Source organism: Hyposmocoma kahamanoa, unplaced genomic scaffold (assembly GCF_003589595.1).
Source record: "Hyposmocoma kahamanoa isolate Upper Pololo Valley unplaced genomic scaffold, ASM358959v1 86, whole genome shotgun sequence".
Taxonomy (NCBI): Eukaryota; Metazoa; Arthropoda; class Insecta; order Lepidoptera; family Cosmopterigidae; genus Hyposmocoma; species Hyposmocoma kahamanoa.
In genome coordinates, this window is record NW_020654289.1 from 11,629,778 (window position 1) to 11,645,608 (window position 15,831).

Sequence of the window (15,831 nt, forward strand, 5' to 3'; positions counted from 1 at the left end):
CACACACACACACACACACACACACACACACACACACACACACACACGCACACACGATAATTATAATGTTTTTGTAATCTTGAACGATGTAATGAGAAATGTGTTTTGAATGATTAATTGGTTTATGTTATTTAATATATGTGTAGCGGATAAAGAGTGGTGCTTCTTGACACAGACTATGCTTAAAAGGAGACTCCAGCCACTATTGTTTAAGAACCTGTGTTTTTAAGAAATAAAGATTTTACTATTTTATTATGTGTTATTAAATTATTGGTGCGAAAATGTAATATTGCACAATGTTAGTCATATTGATTAGGTTACTTAGTATAGTTAAGGGTATAAATATTAATTTTACCATTTACAAATTTTTAGATCGGTACATACATCCTTACATAGTTATTTACTTTTATGGCAGTTCCTTAAAAGCACAGAATATTGAAGAAGCAGCTAATTGCAAATACTGGAAAGGCTTTAATGAGTGAGTTACTTGAGTGATCATATAATAGGTGGATATTATTGAGGGATTTCAATGTAGAAGAATTTTAAAACATTTTTCTAAAATCTATTTAGCAAGCTGTAATGCAAATCCTTATAAATAAAAATTTAGTTCTAGTTCTAATTCTGCATGTATTAAAATCTCTTTGTATTGTTGATATCATTGATATGATATAATTAAAAAAAAGAGCATCCCTTTTTTAAATTCGAATTTGAATAGATATAAATGTATTTCTCATATTTGAATAAAAATAACTGCGATCAGCACATTTCTAACAGGTAGTAACTGAATATCTACATATTGTTTTGTGTCCATCAAATACAGGTAAAATAATAAAAAAAATGGATTAATTTAATGAATTATTATATTTTAATTAATCTTCAAACATCCAAAATATCACTTCCGTGTGTCTGACCACTGTTTTAGCAAGGGAAAGCATCCCTGTGTTTTATATGCCATTAGAATTACATTAAAATATGCTAATAGTAACTAAAATGCATTTACTAATTATAGACAGAAACATATTACATCTAAATCAAATAATTAATTCCTCAGTGGGTCAAATCAAATATGTGATAAATTTTTTTGTCCCATTTATGGATGTACGTCACACTGCCCTAATTATTTAAATATTGTGCTGGTATCTGAATTGGAACTAGAATGCAAAAAAGATACAGCTGCCATCTTTTGATTCAGATGTCAGTTTTGGCTGGCGATGCAAACACTTACGATAAATTACATTTTGATCTGCGATTCTCGAAACTCGCTAAGCATAAGTGGTCACAATTGTGTTGGTCATTAGATGTATGTTTTTTAATTAATGCGAAGTGCATTAATTAAAATAAGATTTGTGCCTTTAACGCGTTTTTTTATCAAAAATACATGGCTAAATTTACAAGTCCATTCTTGGTTTTGAAGTTTTTGAGATTTTTGATGGAAAAAAGTCACTGCCGTAGAGGTCACGTCTATCAATATGTAGATAAAAATATGCCTACATAAAAACTTTTGATCCATGGAAGTGATTTTTCTATAGAATGCGGGTATGTAAGACAGGGTTGTGTTTTTATTTTGTGCAAGTATGTGCATTGCTTTTTTCTGTACAAATTTCTTGTTAGAAGGCGAAAATCCAAAAGTGTCCAAAAACAGCAGAAGATATGAGTAGACATGACTTTTTCTCAACTCTTATAATTAAGTCCCTAAAGGGCTTGCTCGAGTATATTTCCCTTGAATAATAAGAACCAAAAGTAATCAAATCCATCATTAAAAATATCTAAAAGCAGTTTTCACTTTGTTTTATTTTTTTGCCATAAAAATGAGAAATACCCATAAATCATATATGACTTCAACCAAAATGTATCCTATGAAAGAGGTGGCTAAGAATTAACTATATCTCAGCACAAGAAGACTTAAAATACAAAAAGCATGTCTAAATACATCACAGGCATAGGCATACTTTGCACATTTTCCTTTTTCATAGAATTCCTTAAATAAATGTAAATCCTCTATGTGTTAAAGCTGATTTGTTAATAATTCCATGAGTTTAAGCATACCTCGTTACTAAACATTAGCCAATAAAAGAATCAAAGTATTAATCTGATGTTTCTCTAGCCAATTTAAGATTTTTTTCAAACATACAAGTAGCGCCATCTATCGTTCTGATAGCTAACTAGTGTGACCTATTCAATATTATTATCTATCTAACCATTGTTAATGAATTTGCACTACCAGTACCATATGTCTCATGAAATTATAAAAACTGAATGCATTTGTTTATTGACACTTGGGATGTTTTAGCAAGATCTAGAATACTATCTCCATAAAAATATGACAAAATACCTTCATGAGACAATGAAATCTACTATCAGATGGGTGATTTTGTTACTTTGTAAATGAGTTTGAAATTCCATAATGAATAATTTTGAATAAAATCTTGTGTTTAGCTGTTAAAATGTATAACCTTCTAAGTGATTGTATTTTTTTAAATACTTTTAGAGAGTACAATTTCACAAAACACACCTAGCCATCTAGGTGTGTTTTGAATTCAAAAACTTATGTAGGTAAGTGCTATACCTATTAGAAAACATTGATACACAATACACTGATACAGAATACACTGATTATGAGTTCAACAATTATTTTTACCTAGGTATGGCAACACCAAATTAATTTAAATGGCAATTTATTTATTCTTTTAAATAGTAGTAGTTACGTCAAATGGTCTGTACAATATGGATAATATATGTTTCAAGAAGCTACATCACATGGTTCTGCTTCAAATGTAGGTGAAATCCAAAGATATATTTATACAAGTGCTGTACGTTTGTTAAGTAATTGTCATCAATTAAGCATTAAATACTCGTAGAAATAGATATTAAAAAAAGAACACTAAAAGAAAGAAATAAAGATAAATTTACATTTATCTATATCACTTGCTTGTCTTCTATATCATGAGTGTTTGTTTTTTTCCATTTTATTTTAGCTAAATTATCTCTAGTGAGGCCCAGATACATATAGCTTATTTCACAAGTTAATAGTGACTGTTAATTAGTTGCTAGATCACAGCACATTAATATATTCTAGCCAAAACAGCACTTAAAATGTAAGGAAGTGGGAGACTAGGCTTTATGACAGTAACTTGCTATTTACTGTCCCAATATGGAGAGTGACAGCGAGAGATATTTGGATTGTAACGTAACTCCACAGTAAACGAACCGTCGAATTCCGCGACAATAAGACGCGAATTCTCTAATAATAGCCGTATGAAATACAAATCTGTAAAAACAACAGCAAAATTTTTACATGTTGACGTGGCGTGACTTTGAAGAGAACCTAATTATCACTAAGCAGCCCACTTACACTTAATAACCTTACGATAATATCAGTTCCAAATGTATTAATTGCAATATAAAACAACTAATTTGCAGTTTCATTTTGATTAGTGTAGCGTAAGTATGGCGCCTCTGACATTGTTGGCCTCTCTTTATTTTTATCATAACAATATGGCGAATGGACTTACCCTATTATTCCTAATGAAGTCTTCTATAGCTTTCAGCGCTGAATCCGTTAATTTCACAAACACTAGTTCCTTATTTTCTTTACAACTAGACTCTGATGATAACCCATACTGAACACCTGCTGGCAAGGCCGCCATTTCTTTATTCACTATTCGCACTGTTGGACCAGCTGACTCCTTTGCTAGTCGTCACGATTCATATCATTCACATATTTTCTTAACCGTAATCACAGATTCACAACCTATATAAAACTATAATTACAACAACAAAAGGGTTTTAGCAGTCCAAATTAATCTTTTTGTAACCCCATCGACTCGGCCTTTGTTGGCAGCTCTCTTCAGTCTGCAAGGCCGCACTGACTGTCATGCGCAATGGCGCTTTTGACAGGAAACGCGAGCATTCACTGCGACACTAGCGCCAATTAGCAGTTGGCAACAAGTATTTTCAGTATCTGTAGCCAACTTCATTCAATTCAAAAGTACAATATTTTTCTGATTTTCTTGGCGTAAAATCTAAATTAATAAACTTTTCAAGAAAAATTAAGTTTCTGTGGATCGATTCCAAGATGTATATTTCATTACAATTTTTATTAAGCCACCGTGTTTGAAATGGTGACGTTTAATGCTGTGTGAGGTTATGTTTGATTTCGTTCAGTTTCGTAAGCTACCTAAGATTACTTACGTGTTACTTATTTTTTCCAATTTTCAAGTGGCCTGAGATATTCGGAAATTACATTTACTGTATTGTGTGATAGTTGACTTTTTGCGCGTATAATTTATCTAAGCTACAGTAAGTCAGAATTATATTTTATATCCCGTCTCTTTTTGTTGTTTTACTTTGTAGGTAGGTAGTGCAGTATTTCACCAGAAATCCTAACCTATATATAACATTGTTTTTTTCAGCGTGTCTTGTAACCGAAATTATGGCGAACTTAGAAGAAAAGAAGCACCTTATCACCCGCAACTTACAAGAAGTTTTAGGTGAAGACAGATTAACAGAAATCTTAAAACAAAGAGACCTTAAAATTTACTGGGGTACTGCGACCACCGGACGCCCTCATGTAGCATATTTTGTGCCTATGTCCAAAATTGCCGACTTTTTAAAAGCTGGATGTGAAGTAACAATATTGTTTGCGGACTTACATGCCTATTTAGACAATATGAAAGCTCCTTGGGACCTTCTTGCTCTGCGCACCCAGTACTATGAAGTTGCTATCAAAGCAATGCTTACTTCGATTGGAGTACCATTAGATAAGTTAAAATTTGTTAGAGGGACTGAGTATCAGCTCAGCAAAGAGTACACTCTAGATGTGTACAGAATGTCCTCTGTGATTACTGAACATGATGCAAAGAAAGCAGGTGCTGAAGTTGTGAAACAGGTGGAACACCCTTTGCTCAGTGGTTTACTGTACCCTGGACTTCAGGCTTTGGATGAGGAATACCTCAAAGTTGATGCTCAGTTTGGTGGTGTAGATCAGAGAAAAATATTCACTTTAGCCGAGAAGTATTTGCCTTCACTTGGTTATGCTAAAAGAGTACATCTTATGAATCCAATGGTGCCTGGTCTTACTGGAACAAAAATGTCTTCTTCTGAAGAAGATAGCAAGATTGATCTATTGGACAATCCAGCAAGTGTTAAGAAGAAGCTTAAAAAAGCTTTCTGTGAACCTGGCAATGTCACGGACAATGGAATCCTATCTTTCATTAAGCATGTTCTTTTCCCACTTATGAAACCTGAAGTTACATTTCAGATTTTAAGAGCACTGGAAAATGGTGGTAATGTAGAATACAGCAACTTTGAAGATCTTGAAGCTGCTTTTGCAAAGCAAGAAATACATCCAGGAGATTTGAAAGCCTCTGTTGAACAAGAAATAAATAGGCTTTTGGCACCAATTCAAAATACTTTCAAAGACCCTAAATTACAGGAATTGACAAAGAAAGCTTACCCACCACCTACAAAGGTTAAAGGCAATTCTAATTCTAATGCAGTAGATGAGGTTACACCATCAAAATTAGACATCAGAGTTGGAAAAATTGTGGAAGTCTCCAAGCATCCTGATGCTGATGCTTTGTACGTAGAAAAAATTGATTTGGGTGATGACGAACATAGAACTATTGTTTCTGGATTAGTTAATTTTGTTCCTATTGACAAAATGCAGAATAGAGATGTCGTAGTTTTATGTAATTTAAAGCCTGCTAAAATGCGTGGTGTAGAATCTAAGGGAATGGTGTTGTGTGCTTCGGTTGATGAACCTAAACAGGTTGAGCCTTTATTGCCTCCAGAGGGAAGTAAACCTGGAGATAGGATTATTGTAGAAGGATATGAATCTGGACAACCAGATGATATTCTAAACCCGAAGAAAAAAGTCTGGGAAAAACTTCAAGTTGACCTAAAAACAAATGATAGTCTTACAGTTGTGTGGCAAGGAAATAAATTGATAAGCAAAGTTAATGGCAACCCTGTGACTACTAAGTCGATGAAAAATGCTCCAATTAAATAATTTTCCAAAATTCAATAAATATAATTATTAGGTTTTGTTTATTAAACAAAAGGTATATATACCTTTAAGGTATATTTACCTTACAGATTGATAAAAACTTTATTTACTGATATAACATAAATACCGATTAAACAGAAAATTTTAATGTTAAGGAAGCTTTTTATATTTTTTTATAGATAATAATTACTTTTACTCATTGTTATTTTTGTTAAGCATATATTTTATTTATCAATAAATGAGTAATAATCTGGAATGTCCATTTAATTATAACAATATCTGAAACGATACAAATCTATAGTACACCTAGATATATGACTGATTTAAATTTTGGTAGAAAATGTCTGGAAGTAGATACTATTATATTATTAGGGAAAGTTGATGAGTGACGATCACACTCGTCAACTTTCCCTAATAATATAATAGAATAAAATCAAGAAGTATCAGACATAATTGATTACGTATATAATATCATTGTAGGTACCTGTTTGAAATTGACTGTTGAATCTCAAAACAATAAATACAATTGTTTTTATTCTTTCGTGGGTGGTTAAACTCAGTTGCGTAGCGACATCTCGTGTGTGACTGTAATACTACGTGCATTTGTTTTTCTATTGGAAAGTAATGAATCGTGAACTACGTAGAGATGTCTTTTATATACTCGATGGATGTCTTTCTCCTTGTGGTTCAATATTTGAATTTGAACAGTGCAGTTTAACTTATTTATTATATTGTTAAAATTAAAATAGAGCGACCAAATGTTGCAGGACATCGTTTGGATTCAGCCTGAATCATTCAGGGCAGAACCGTACTTGGTGATGTTATATTTTAGAGTTCAACGTTCGGCAGTTATAGTAGGACAGTTTTAATTTTTGGAAAAAAGTATGCGTATAATGTTATTATCTGTAAATAGAAATGTAATTCTTTTTTTGGCATTGTTGCAGTTTTAGTACCTAATATGTGCCATTATTATCACGCCTCTTTACTTATGCCAAGCCTGCCAGATATCATAGGAAACTTACGCAAAAATAACTTATTACAACCAAATTATAATATATATTACCAATATTTTCCAAGAAAACTAATTGTTTAATTTAACTTTTGGCTCTAAGGTTTGAATCGTTGTTTTTAAAAGGAAATGCCATAATTTAATGAACTCCTTTGTTTTGTGGAAATTAAATCAATTAAGATGTGGTAACGGTAAAAAGGAACCGTTAGGTATTTTATTTATAAATCTATTATTTTGAAGAACTAAAGCAAGTTTTTATCCACAAATATAATTTTTTATGTTATATTATTGTAACAGGTGTCAGTGCTAATTACAAATCTCCACTATAGTTATATTGTAATTGAGGTTATCAACGCAAAAGCGGTTACATACCTCATGAAATGCATAAAATACATCTATCTATTATAGAAGATAATGAGAGACTTAAAATTATCCGTATTTATTTATATATAGCAATCAAGCAATATACCTACATATTGTTAGCGTTCGTTGGTATGTTTATAAGTTTCAGTAATTGTAGTAGCCTTGTGTTGACGTGAAAAACCGCTATACAGACTATACTACTAATAAACGCTGTCTACTTAGATACATAACTTGCCTAGGTTGACAAATCCTTAGTATCTACATAAAAGTTTTGTGGTCTTAGTAAGTTGGTAGCCATATAGCTATTTCATTCATGTTGGAAGCACCTACAACTTTTAACTCATTCAAGTTTGCGTATGTTTTACTGTCCAGTCTGTCAAAAGATTAGCCTGAACCAATTCAGAGAACGAATTAATAATAAAGCAGCCCTGCATGCATTGCAACTGGGCTATAACAATGAATACACGGATAAAATTAGATATTCAATAACGGGAAGGGGGTCGGAGAGGTCCGCCATTTTGGCGCTTCGGTCTACCAAGGGCTGAGGCAAGGGGGATCACGCATGCGTAAACGGAATTCGCTCCGCACCCTGTCTATAGGGCCGGGACCTCGGCGAGCGATGTCAAAAACCACGTTATTATCTCCCTTTATACCACTAACCTAGTACGTCTGAATTAAAGATTATTAACAGAAATCCCTGAAGTTTCCTGAGCCACCGGTGCCCCATACATTGGCCCATCCTATTGTTATAGACAGGATCGATTTCATTCAAGATTGTTTGATCTTATGAACAATGACATACGGTTGATCGGCCAGTGACTCATTAGTGCTAGTTTTTTTTATCAGTGCTATCTACAGACATTTTCAACGAACAGCAAAAACTGTGACCTATAAATTTAAACAAAGACAGTTGCTAAATGTGTTCAGTTTGAGGGTAATGAACTGTGCAGGGAACAGTTTCGCGGAAGTGGCAGGAATAATAATGGGATGACACTAAATAAAGATTCATGGAAAAGGTTTGGCGTCGAGTAGGTCTCCATTCCTCTCGTAAGAAGAGGGATGGAAGCGGGACGAGTCAGGAAGTGACAGCAACCGCGCCTCCGGAAGCAGAATACCAAAATATTCATACTTTGCGAACAGCTGACTTGATACGACAAAGACAGGGGGACGAGAAATCCACTCTTCGATCTTCGTATATAATCCGGAATGGAGATAATTTCGTTTTAGTGGAGAGACGTCGTCGAAGGCGACGTAGAAGCGGTACTAGGGCTTCGTCAGGTGGAAGGCATCATACCCCGCCTGTGGAAGAGTCTACTCGTACGGAGCCAAAACGACGGCCACCAGCTCGTTTGAAACTATTTGGTATTCAATGGCCTTTGCACTCTAGTGACTCCAGGTATGCATTTAAAATTATTTTTCTTTGTACTAATATACATTTTAATTATTAGGCTGGCTGTGTATATAATTGTCTATATCATGATACTTTTGTATTCGTTGCGATGTATGTGAGTTTGTACCTTCTATATATACAGCCGTCGTTAGTTGAAAGGGCACTAGTGACAAAATATATTTAAAGAAATGAAATTAAAAATTTATATACTTTTCTCTTGCGGCAACTTCATACCACCTTGCTCACCTAGAAAAAAAATAGTGACAGTTCGGCGTAGTAACTATACTATTTACTGATGATGATAATTATTTACCCTATACATAACAATTAAAAAAAAAGTCGCATGCGCCGTTTCAACTAACAATGGCAGTATGTCACTTGATCGGTAATAATTTCTGCTTCCGTTAATGGGCAAGTGCTAATTATAGGTAATGTGTCTATGTAATTTTTGATAAGTGTTGTAGACGGGTAATTATTTCTGACTGGTAAGGTTGGCTACAAGCCTATGGTATGTACCTGTATACTTTTGTAGACTTACCTACTACGTATTTTGTCTTGTAAGTCATAGTTGCAAATAGAAAATAAAATACATTTAAGGTTTATAAAATGCACCTGTTTTCTGCAGTACAGTAGATTATACGTCTTGATAATGGTATCGGTCGTACTTATGCTAATATCTGCATTTACATAGTTTTGTTGATTGCTGAAAAACACGTGAACACGAACACGTGTTGACAAATTTTAGGTCACATAATATAAAATTTCAAAATGTTGCTGCAACTAAAACTTTAATACGAAAAATTATTATAGTAGGGCGGGAACTAACTACCTACTTGGATTCAGTTTTTTAACTTAAAAGGTAAATAAGGACTAAATCTCTGGAATGAGACATATGAATTAAATACGAAACGTTATTGTAATAGTCAATGTTTAACATTGTCAACGACACGGCCGTTTATACATTGATTAAGAAATATTCGAGGTTTCCGAGACTTCCCGTTATTACGGGTAATTTGTGTCGATTCGGCAAAGACGAACTTATTTTTATCATTATGAATCCAAATGACAAAATGATTATGCTTATATTCAACTCTTTATGTTAATTTAACATATTTGAATCATATGTTTTTCCGATGAAAATGGAATTTTAGTAAATAACGTGCCTATTTAATTTCAGTGTGTGTGATTTAATTGTTATTTGCCAGTAAAACAATGAAAAAAAGACGTGAAAGTAAGACATGAAAAAATAATAGATTGATATTGGTTACTGATAATAAACTTGTTTGAATTTTTCCTGTCCATGGAACAGTATAAATTATAATTAATTATATACACATCCATAAGGTTTTGTAACTTATGACTGTTAAATATTAAATAATAACACCATGTAAGAGCGCGTTCTCATGATGTTGTAGCGTATTATTTATCGTTGGACGACTGTTGCGCCTGGCTTGTTCCCGTATCACCACTATGTCGTGACGGTCGTGGATGTTTATTTTATCGTTGAACGACTGTCGTGTCTAGCTGTTCCCACTAGATCGTAACGACAATTTATCGGTTAATGGCAGCCGTCTGTCTTGTCGTTTGCACGACAGAATTGTTTGAAGCTGCGATAATCTGTCGTCATATCTTTATCGTGATGTTTTATTTATCGTGACTGTCGTTCTAGCTGTTCCCATTGTCACGACAGTATGTCGTCGTAACGTCAAAGAAGTCATGAACGACATTTCATCGTGATGTAGGTACTTACTATACATATGTGAAAAACTTACTTTAAACTACACAACTATCCGTCGTCACGACATAATGGGAACGCGCCCTAACACTATTTTGGTTTCTGGGTTATCAATATAATTTTCTAATTGGTTATAATTTATGAGTTATAACAAAAAATATGAAAAATTTTATTTACCTGCAAAAACTTTGCTTTTGTGATCATCAGCACAACAAATTTCAAATTTGCGTACTATTAAGGAAACGTACCCCTTTACGTGATTATCTTTATTTAAAGATAGAAAGGGAACATTATATTTCGAATCAATAGTATATTATTTCATTAATAATTCTATAAATTGATTGACAAAGAACCTAAAAATATGTAGATTTGCGAGAAAATGTAAATACCACTATGTATCTATGTAAATAGGCAGCTGTGTAAATACCACTGATAATTCACATACTGGCTGCCCAATTAAACAGAAACCAATATTGTTAAACCTGAAACGGAACATTTTTGAAAATTAGTTACATAGTGATAATTATCGCTCACTTCACATTGGTAAACAAAAACTCCTAACACCCTAAGGGTTCAGTGGCGTTTACCTATACACACTTGGAATACTCCAGTTTGACACGTGGTAATTGGTGTGGTTATTTTGGCGCATTTACCTATTATTTGCTGTAACGTTTTCTATAATTTTTAAGTTTATTGAATGTCACGATGCTTGACCACCATGATATTCAATTATTTTTGTGAAATTACTTCGCTAATTTGTTATAATTATTAAGACTCGATGACGACGTTTTCTGTATTCATATTCATACATATTGTTGGGCACGGGCAGTGGCGGATTTGCAGTCTTGGCCGCCCTAGTCCCGAGGCCATGCTTTCTTTTTTTTATATAAAATATAAGTGCGCATTTGACCTCCATCACACCCAAATATTACCTATTCACTCTCGCCTGGAAAAGGCCCAAGTTATAACGTTCAGGGAACAAGTCGGCAGGCAGGGAATTCTACTCCATAGCCGTTCGCTATATAAATGTGGAAGCATAACGCTTCGTGCGAATCTTTGGAATATATACAACATAGGAGGGAACCCAAGCCCACGCCTAGTCCCCCGGTGATGGAAAGGCGGAATTAAATCGTGTAATTCCATTGCACACTCTCCGTAATATATCCTATAAAATACCGATAAGCAGGCACCCTTACGGCGGTGTTCAAGGCTCTGCAGCTTCGCCTCCACTCCGAAGTTCCGAGTCACCTATAAGCCTCTTAGCACTATTGTCAATTGAATCCAAAGTGGCCAGTTGATATGTAGCAGATCCGTCCCAAAGGTGGCAGCAGTACTCCATGCACGACCAGACTTGTGCTTGGTGTAACTGAAGCAACTGTCCCGGTGTAAAGTAACGTCTCACCTTGGAAAGGATGCCAAGCTTCCTTGCTGCATTTTTGACCATGGATTCAATGTATCTACCTAAGTTCAAGTTGGACGACCGGTCCATTCCAAGTAGCTGGAGACAGTTGACTATCGGTATGTATATATCACGAAAAGTCGGAGTCAGCTCAAAGGGACTCCGTTTTGTGGGAAGTAGACGCCTGCGTTTTTGTAGCATAAAATTTGACAAGATTGCATCGCCCCAATCGGAGACTGCCTGGAGTGTCAAATTCAAACGGCTAACTATGGACTCTCGACAAGACTGGACTGGACTGTCTCTCCACTGGACTGGTCAAGACCAATGCAAGGATACTTGTACCTATCTACAACTGTGCTGTCATCAGCATACGCAAAGGTACGTGGAATTAACATATCATTGATATGCAGCAGAAAGAGAGTTGCAGACAGTACGGAACCCTGAAGAACTCCTATCGCCATCTATTCTTAGAAGAGTAGCCTTCTAAGATCACTCGAATCGAACAATCTCTCAAGATATTCGAGATCCAATTGCAAAGGTCAGTGGGAAGCCCATAAAAGGGAAGCTTGCTTAAAAGGCTTGTTGCGTGCCAGACATGGTCAAAGGCTTTAGAAATGTCCAAAAACACTACAAGTGCTTCGTCTTGCTCTTCTATACCCTCGCTCCATATGTGACAGGCATATACAAGAAGAACAGGAGACAACTCACACAGTTACGCAGGAGTGTTGCTGGAATTCCATCTGGTTCGCTAGCTTTATTCACGTCTAGATTTCACAGAGTTCTAAGTACCTCTTTTTGGCGTATGCGAACTGGCGCCATAGTGCAGCCAGCCTGAGGTAAAGTAGGTGGTAGGTTCCCTGCTGCCCGATCAGTACCAGCCGCCCCTTTCTCAGCGCTCATCATATACTGGTATATTACATAATGAATTTACTTTATTGCCAACTTTTACCGAAATCGATTCAGAAATGATTGTATTTGCATGCATGATGGCATGATTTTTCTGACATCTTCAACATTTATCGTAATATTTCAGCCAAATTACACGAAACCTAAATAAATTGTACTCTTAAACTTTCCTCATGAATCACTCTGTCTATTGGTGGAAAACGTATGAAAATCCGTTATTGAGTTTATCGCGATCAAACAGACAGACAGACACGGTAGTGATAATATGTAGTGATGTCATGATTATACATTACATTATAGATGTGTAACATATATTTTATACATATAATGTATAAAAGTGATTTAGGAAGATTATTGTTTTAAGATACGGTGCAGTGCGGCCGCCATAATGTACGTGAGCCTTTAGAATATTTAGGCACTTTGACTTATTACTTGTTATCATCAGTGACTTTTTTGTCAAGATTGGCGGCCCAAGGCCCGGGCCTACTAGACCTTAGGGCTAATCCGTCACTGGGCACGGGTCTCCTTTAAAGGAAGACATATTTTAATCCTACACCTAATGCACGTTGAGGACGACGTCTCGGGTGTGCGGATTTTATTTATTTTTTCCTTCCTTAATCTTTTGATAATTTTATTTTGATTGTTGTATTTGTTCGATGTACAAAACATTTTGCATCAATACTACTGTATATTTGATATGTAAATTAAGTTTTTAAACTAAATTTAATCGTAAGATATGTAAAAATGTACAATTGCTATCACAACATTTTGCTAGCAATCATTAAATTCCTCTCACAAATTATGTTCAACAAAGACCCTTCAAGGAATAACTAACCTTCTGGAAATCGATATCGGATAAACGTACTATCACTTACCTTATTATTCACACCGTTAATGAGTTTATTTATATTTTCTTTAGACATACGTCGATTACACGACGTTTCTGCCGCGGTCGTCGGTCACGCGAAGATAACGAACTCTACCGATCTAACAGCTTCAAGTTCGAACGATTCGCGAGAGAACCGCCGGCTGATGAATCCGCTTCTGGCTCTCAGGTAAGTTACTCGTTTATGTGATAGGTGTCATTAAAATTTATTATACATATTATGTAATGTTGAGTTCTCCGGATTTTGTTATTGCTAGACGTCGGAAATTTACAGGTCCCGTAGTCACGGCCAAGGGCGTCGCCTAGGGGTGTAGGGGCAGCTGCCCCCCCCCCCCCCCCCCAGAAATTTAAAAAATGTAGCCAAATGCATTCCCGAAGGTCGAAACTCGATTCTAACTAATTCCCTTCCGAGTACTCCGTCTGCGCTGCTATAGTTTACTGTAAAAGCGGGGCGAGGATGAGTGGGGAGGCAACATTTAGTAGCAGTAGAGCTCCTTGTGAAAGAGTTCGTCCAGGGAAGTACTGCCGTATTTCTGCCGCCAAGCAGTAATGCATTACTGCGTTCCAGTTTTGAAGGGTAAGAGAGCTGGTGAAATTACAGGCACATGGGATTTTACAACTTATGTCTCAGGGTGACGGGCGAAGTGGCAGTGCCTCTTAAATTCTGAGTGGCACTGCAACTGTTATGGACAGGCGTGTCGCTTACAATCAGGCGCACGACTTGTTCGTCCCATCACTTAGTATCATAAAAAAATATATTATTATTTTCAATAAACATAATAACTTTGTTTACTAGTTTTATTTATTGTACAGTCATGAGTTCGTTGAGCTTTACACATTGGGCTTTGTAACTTTTTTATTACAATCACCGTAGACGTCAGATTTGCGCTACAATTGCTTTATTATTGCCTAAAGCTTCATGTGGTCTTGACTGTACTTATAATTCATTCTTATCCTATCCTGCATATATCAACTTGTCCCCCCTGGGCCATCGGCTGACGACACCCTTGGTCACTGCTAACTGCCGTCCGTGAACATGGGACCTGTAAAAAGCCTGAAACGTTGGTTTATTCGAAAAAACAAATGTGCGCGATTTAGACCCGAAAAAAAAGTTTGATTCCCAATATATTATGAAATTTCATTGTATTGACTCTACTTGTAAAGGAAAAATGTGACAAAAACTATGTGAAGTTATTCTCGATTTGTAATGTATTGCCAGTTCAAGAAAAATTCAAACTATTATTAGTTTTGGATGAATACGGAAGGGGTGAGCTTAAGAGATGTGCTGAACATTCTTACACCACTAGATCTGTTAACAATAAAGAATATATGTACCTAAAACTATAAGTTACTTTAATATATAATGATCTGAATGTTGACGAAAAGAATTTATCTAAATTAACATTTAAAAAGAAAGCGAAAAAGAAATTGTTATCACAAATCTCAGATGGCTAAGCTTTGTGCTATTGTTTCTGATACATTTATTTTTTGACGTACGTTAGGTAAGGTTAGGCATACGGTATAGGTTTTTTGCTTCTGATAAGAGTGTGTCTCCGCCGATAAACTGCTCTGCAGTTTGGCGGGCTTTAAATTTGTAGCAAAGTGTGTTTGAGAATCGTTCCTATGCAAAATCGTTTTTAGTATTGTTGAGAACAACCACCCCTTTAAATTTGATGAAGTAAAAGAAAATGGCTATGTATGCAAGAGGATATCCAGTTCCTATATAGAAGCCACAGGAGCTTTGTTTGATCTCTGTGACCTTTATCTCACCTACCTATCGTCTCAGCTACCGTCATAGGGTCGAGACACAAAACTGCGAATTGGGAATCGGCGCGATGCGATTTCGTGCGGCATGGCATCTCATTGCCTTTGGGTAACAATTCCTGCGACATAGATTTTAAGACTTTCGTGGTTATTCACTAAATGATTATCACTAGTAACAGGTTTCTTACCACGGTATAACTTGTGTGAGTCAACCCGTGACCATGGAGCGTGCAACCGTTCCGAAATATCGGGAAAATAAAAAGAAGTTATACCGTGGTAAGAAACCTGTTACTAGTGATAATCAATTCCTGCGACGATCGTCAAACGTACTGAACGTATTTTTGAAACTAAGTAGCGACTGGAACGGAAAAA

At 35.5% G+C, this 15,831-nt stretch overlaps 3 protein-coding genes across 4 annotated transcripts in view; 2 read left to right on the plus strand and 1 right to left on the minus strand.

Annotated features, from left to right (window-relative positions):
• LOC113234945 (RNA polymerase II elongation factor Ell) overlaps positions 1-3,859 on the minus strand; it is a 55,196-nt gene extending 51,337 nt beyond the window's left edge. Inside the window, exon 1 of the mRNA XM_026470465.1 lies at positions 3,513-3,859. Coding sequence (XP_026326250.1) covers positions 3,513-3,647 — 135 coding nt within the window. The 5' untranslated portion in view covers positions 3,648-3,859. The remainder of the gene's footprint in view (positions 1-3,512) is intronic.
• A 127-nt stretch (positions 3,860-3,986) lies between these two features.
• On the plus strand, positions 3,987-6,135 carry LOC113234744 (tyrosine--tRNA ligase, cytoplasmic). The gene is made up of 2 exons (XM_026470210.1): positions 3,987-4,299; positions 4,413-6,135. The coding sequence occupies exon 2, from the start codon at positions 4,433-4,435 to the stop codon at positions 6,008-6,010; it is 1,578 nt and encodes a 525-aa protein (XP_026325995.1). The 5' UTR covers positions 3,987-4,299; positions 4,413-4,432; the 3' UTR covers positions 6,011-6,135.
• A 1,847-nt stretch (positions 6,136-7,982) lies between these two features.
• LOC113234712 overlaps positions 7,983-15,831 on the plus strand; it is a 328,095-nt gene continuing 320,246 nt past the window's right edge. For both annotated transcript variants that reach the window (XM_026470159.1, XM_026470158.1), the window contains exons 1-2: positions 7,983-8,775; positions 13,729-13,864. In XM_026470159.1, the coding sequence (XP_026325944.1) occupies positions 8,387-8,775; positions 13,729-13,864 (525 nt within the window). In that variant the 5' untranslated portion in view covers positions 7,983-8,386. The remainder of the gene's footprint in view (positions 8,776-13,728; positions 13,865-15,831) is intronic.

What these genes read in the sequence shown, in the direction of transcription:
- LOC113234744 (XM_026470210.1), top strand. Translation starts at nt 4,433, where the DNA reads ATGGCGAACTTAGAAGAAAAGAAGCACCTTATCACCCGCAACTTACAA.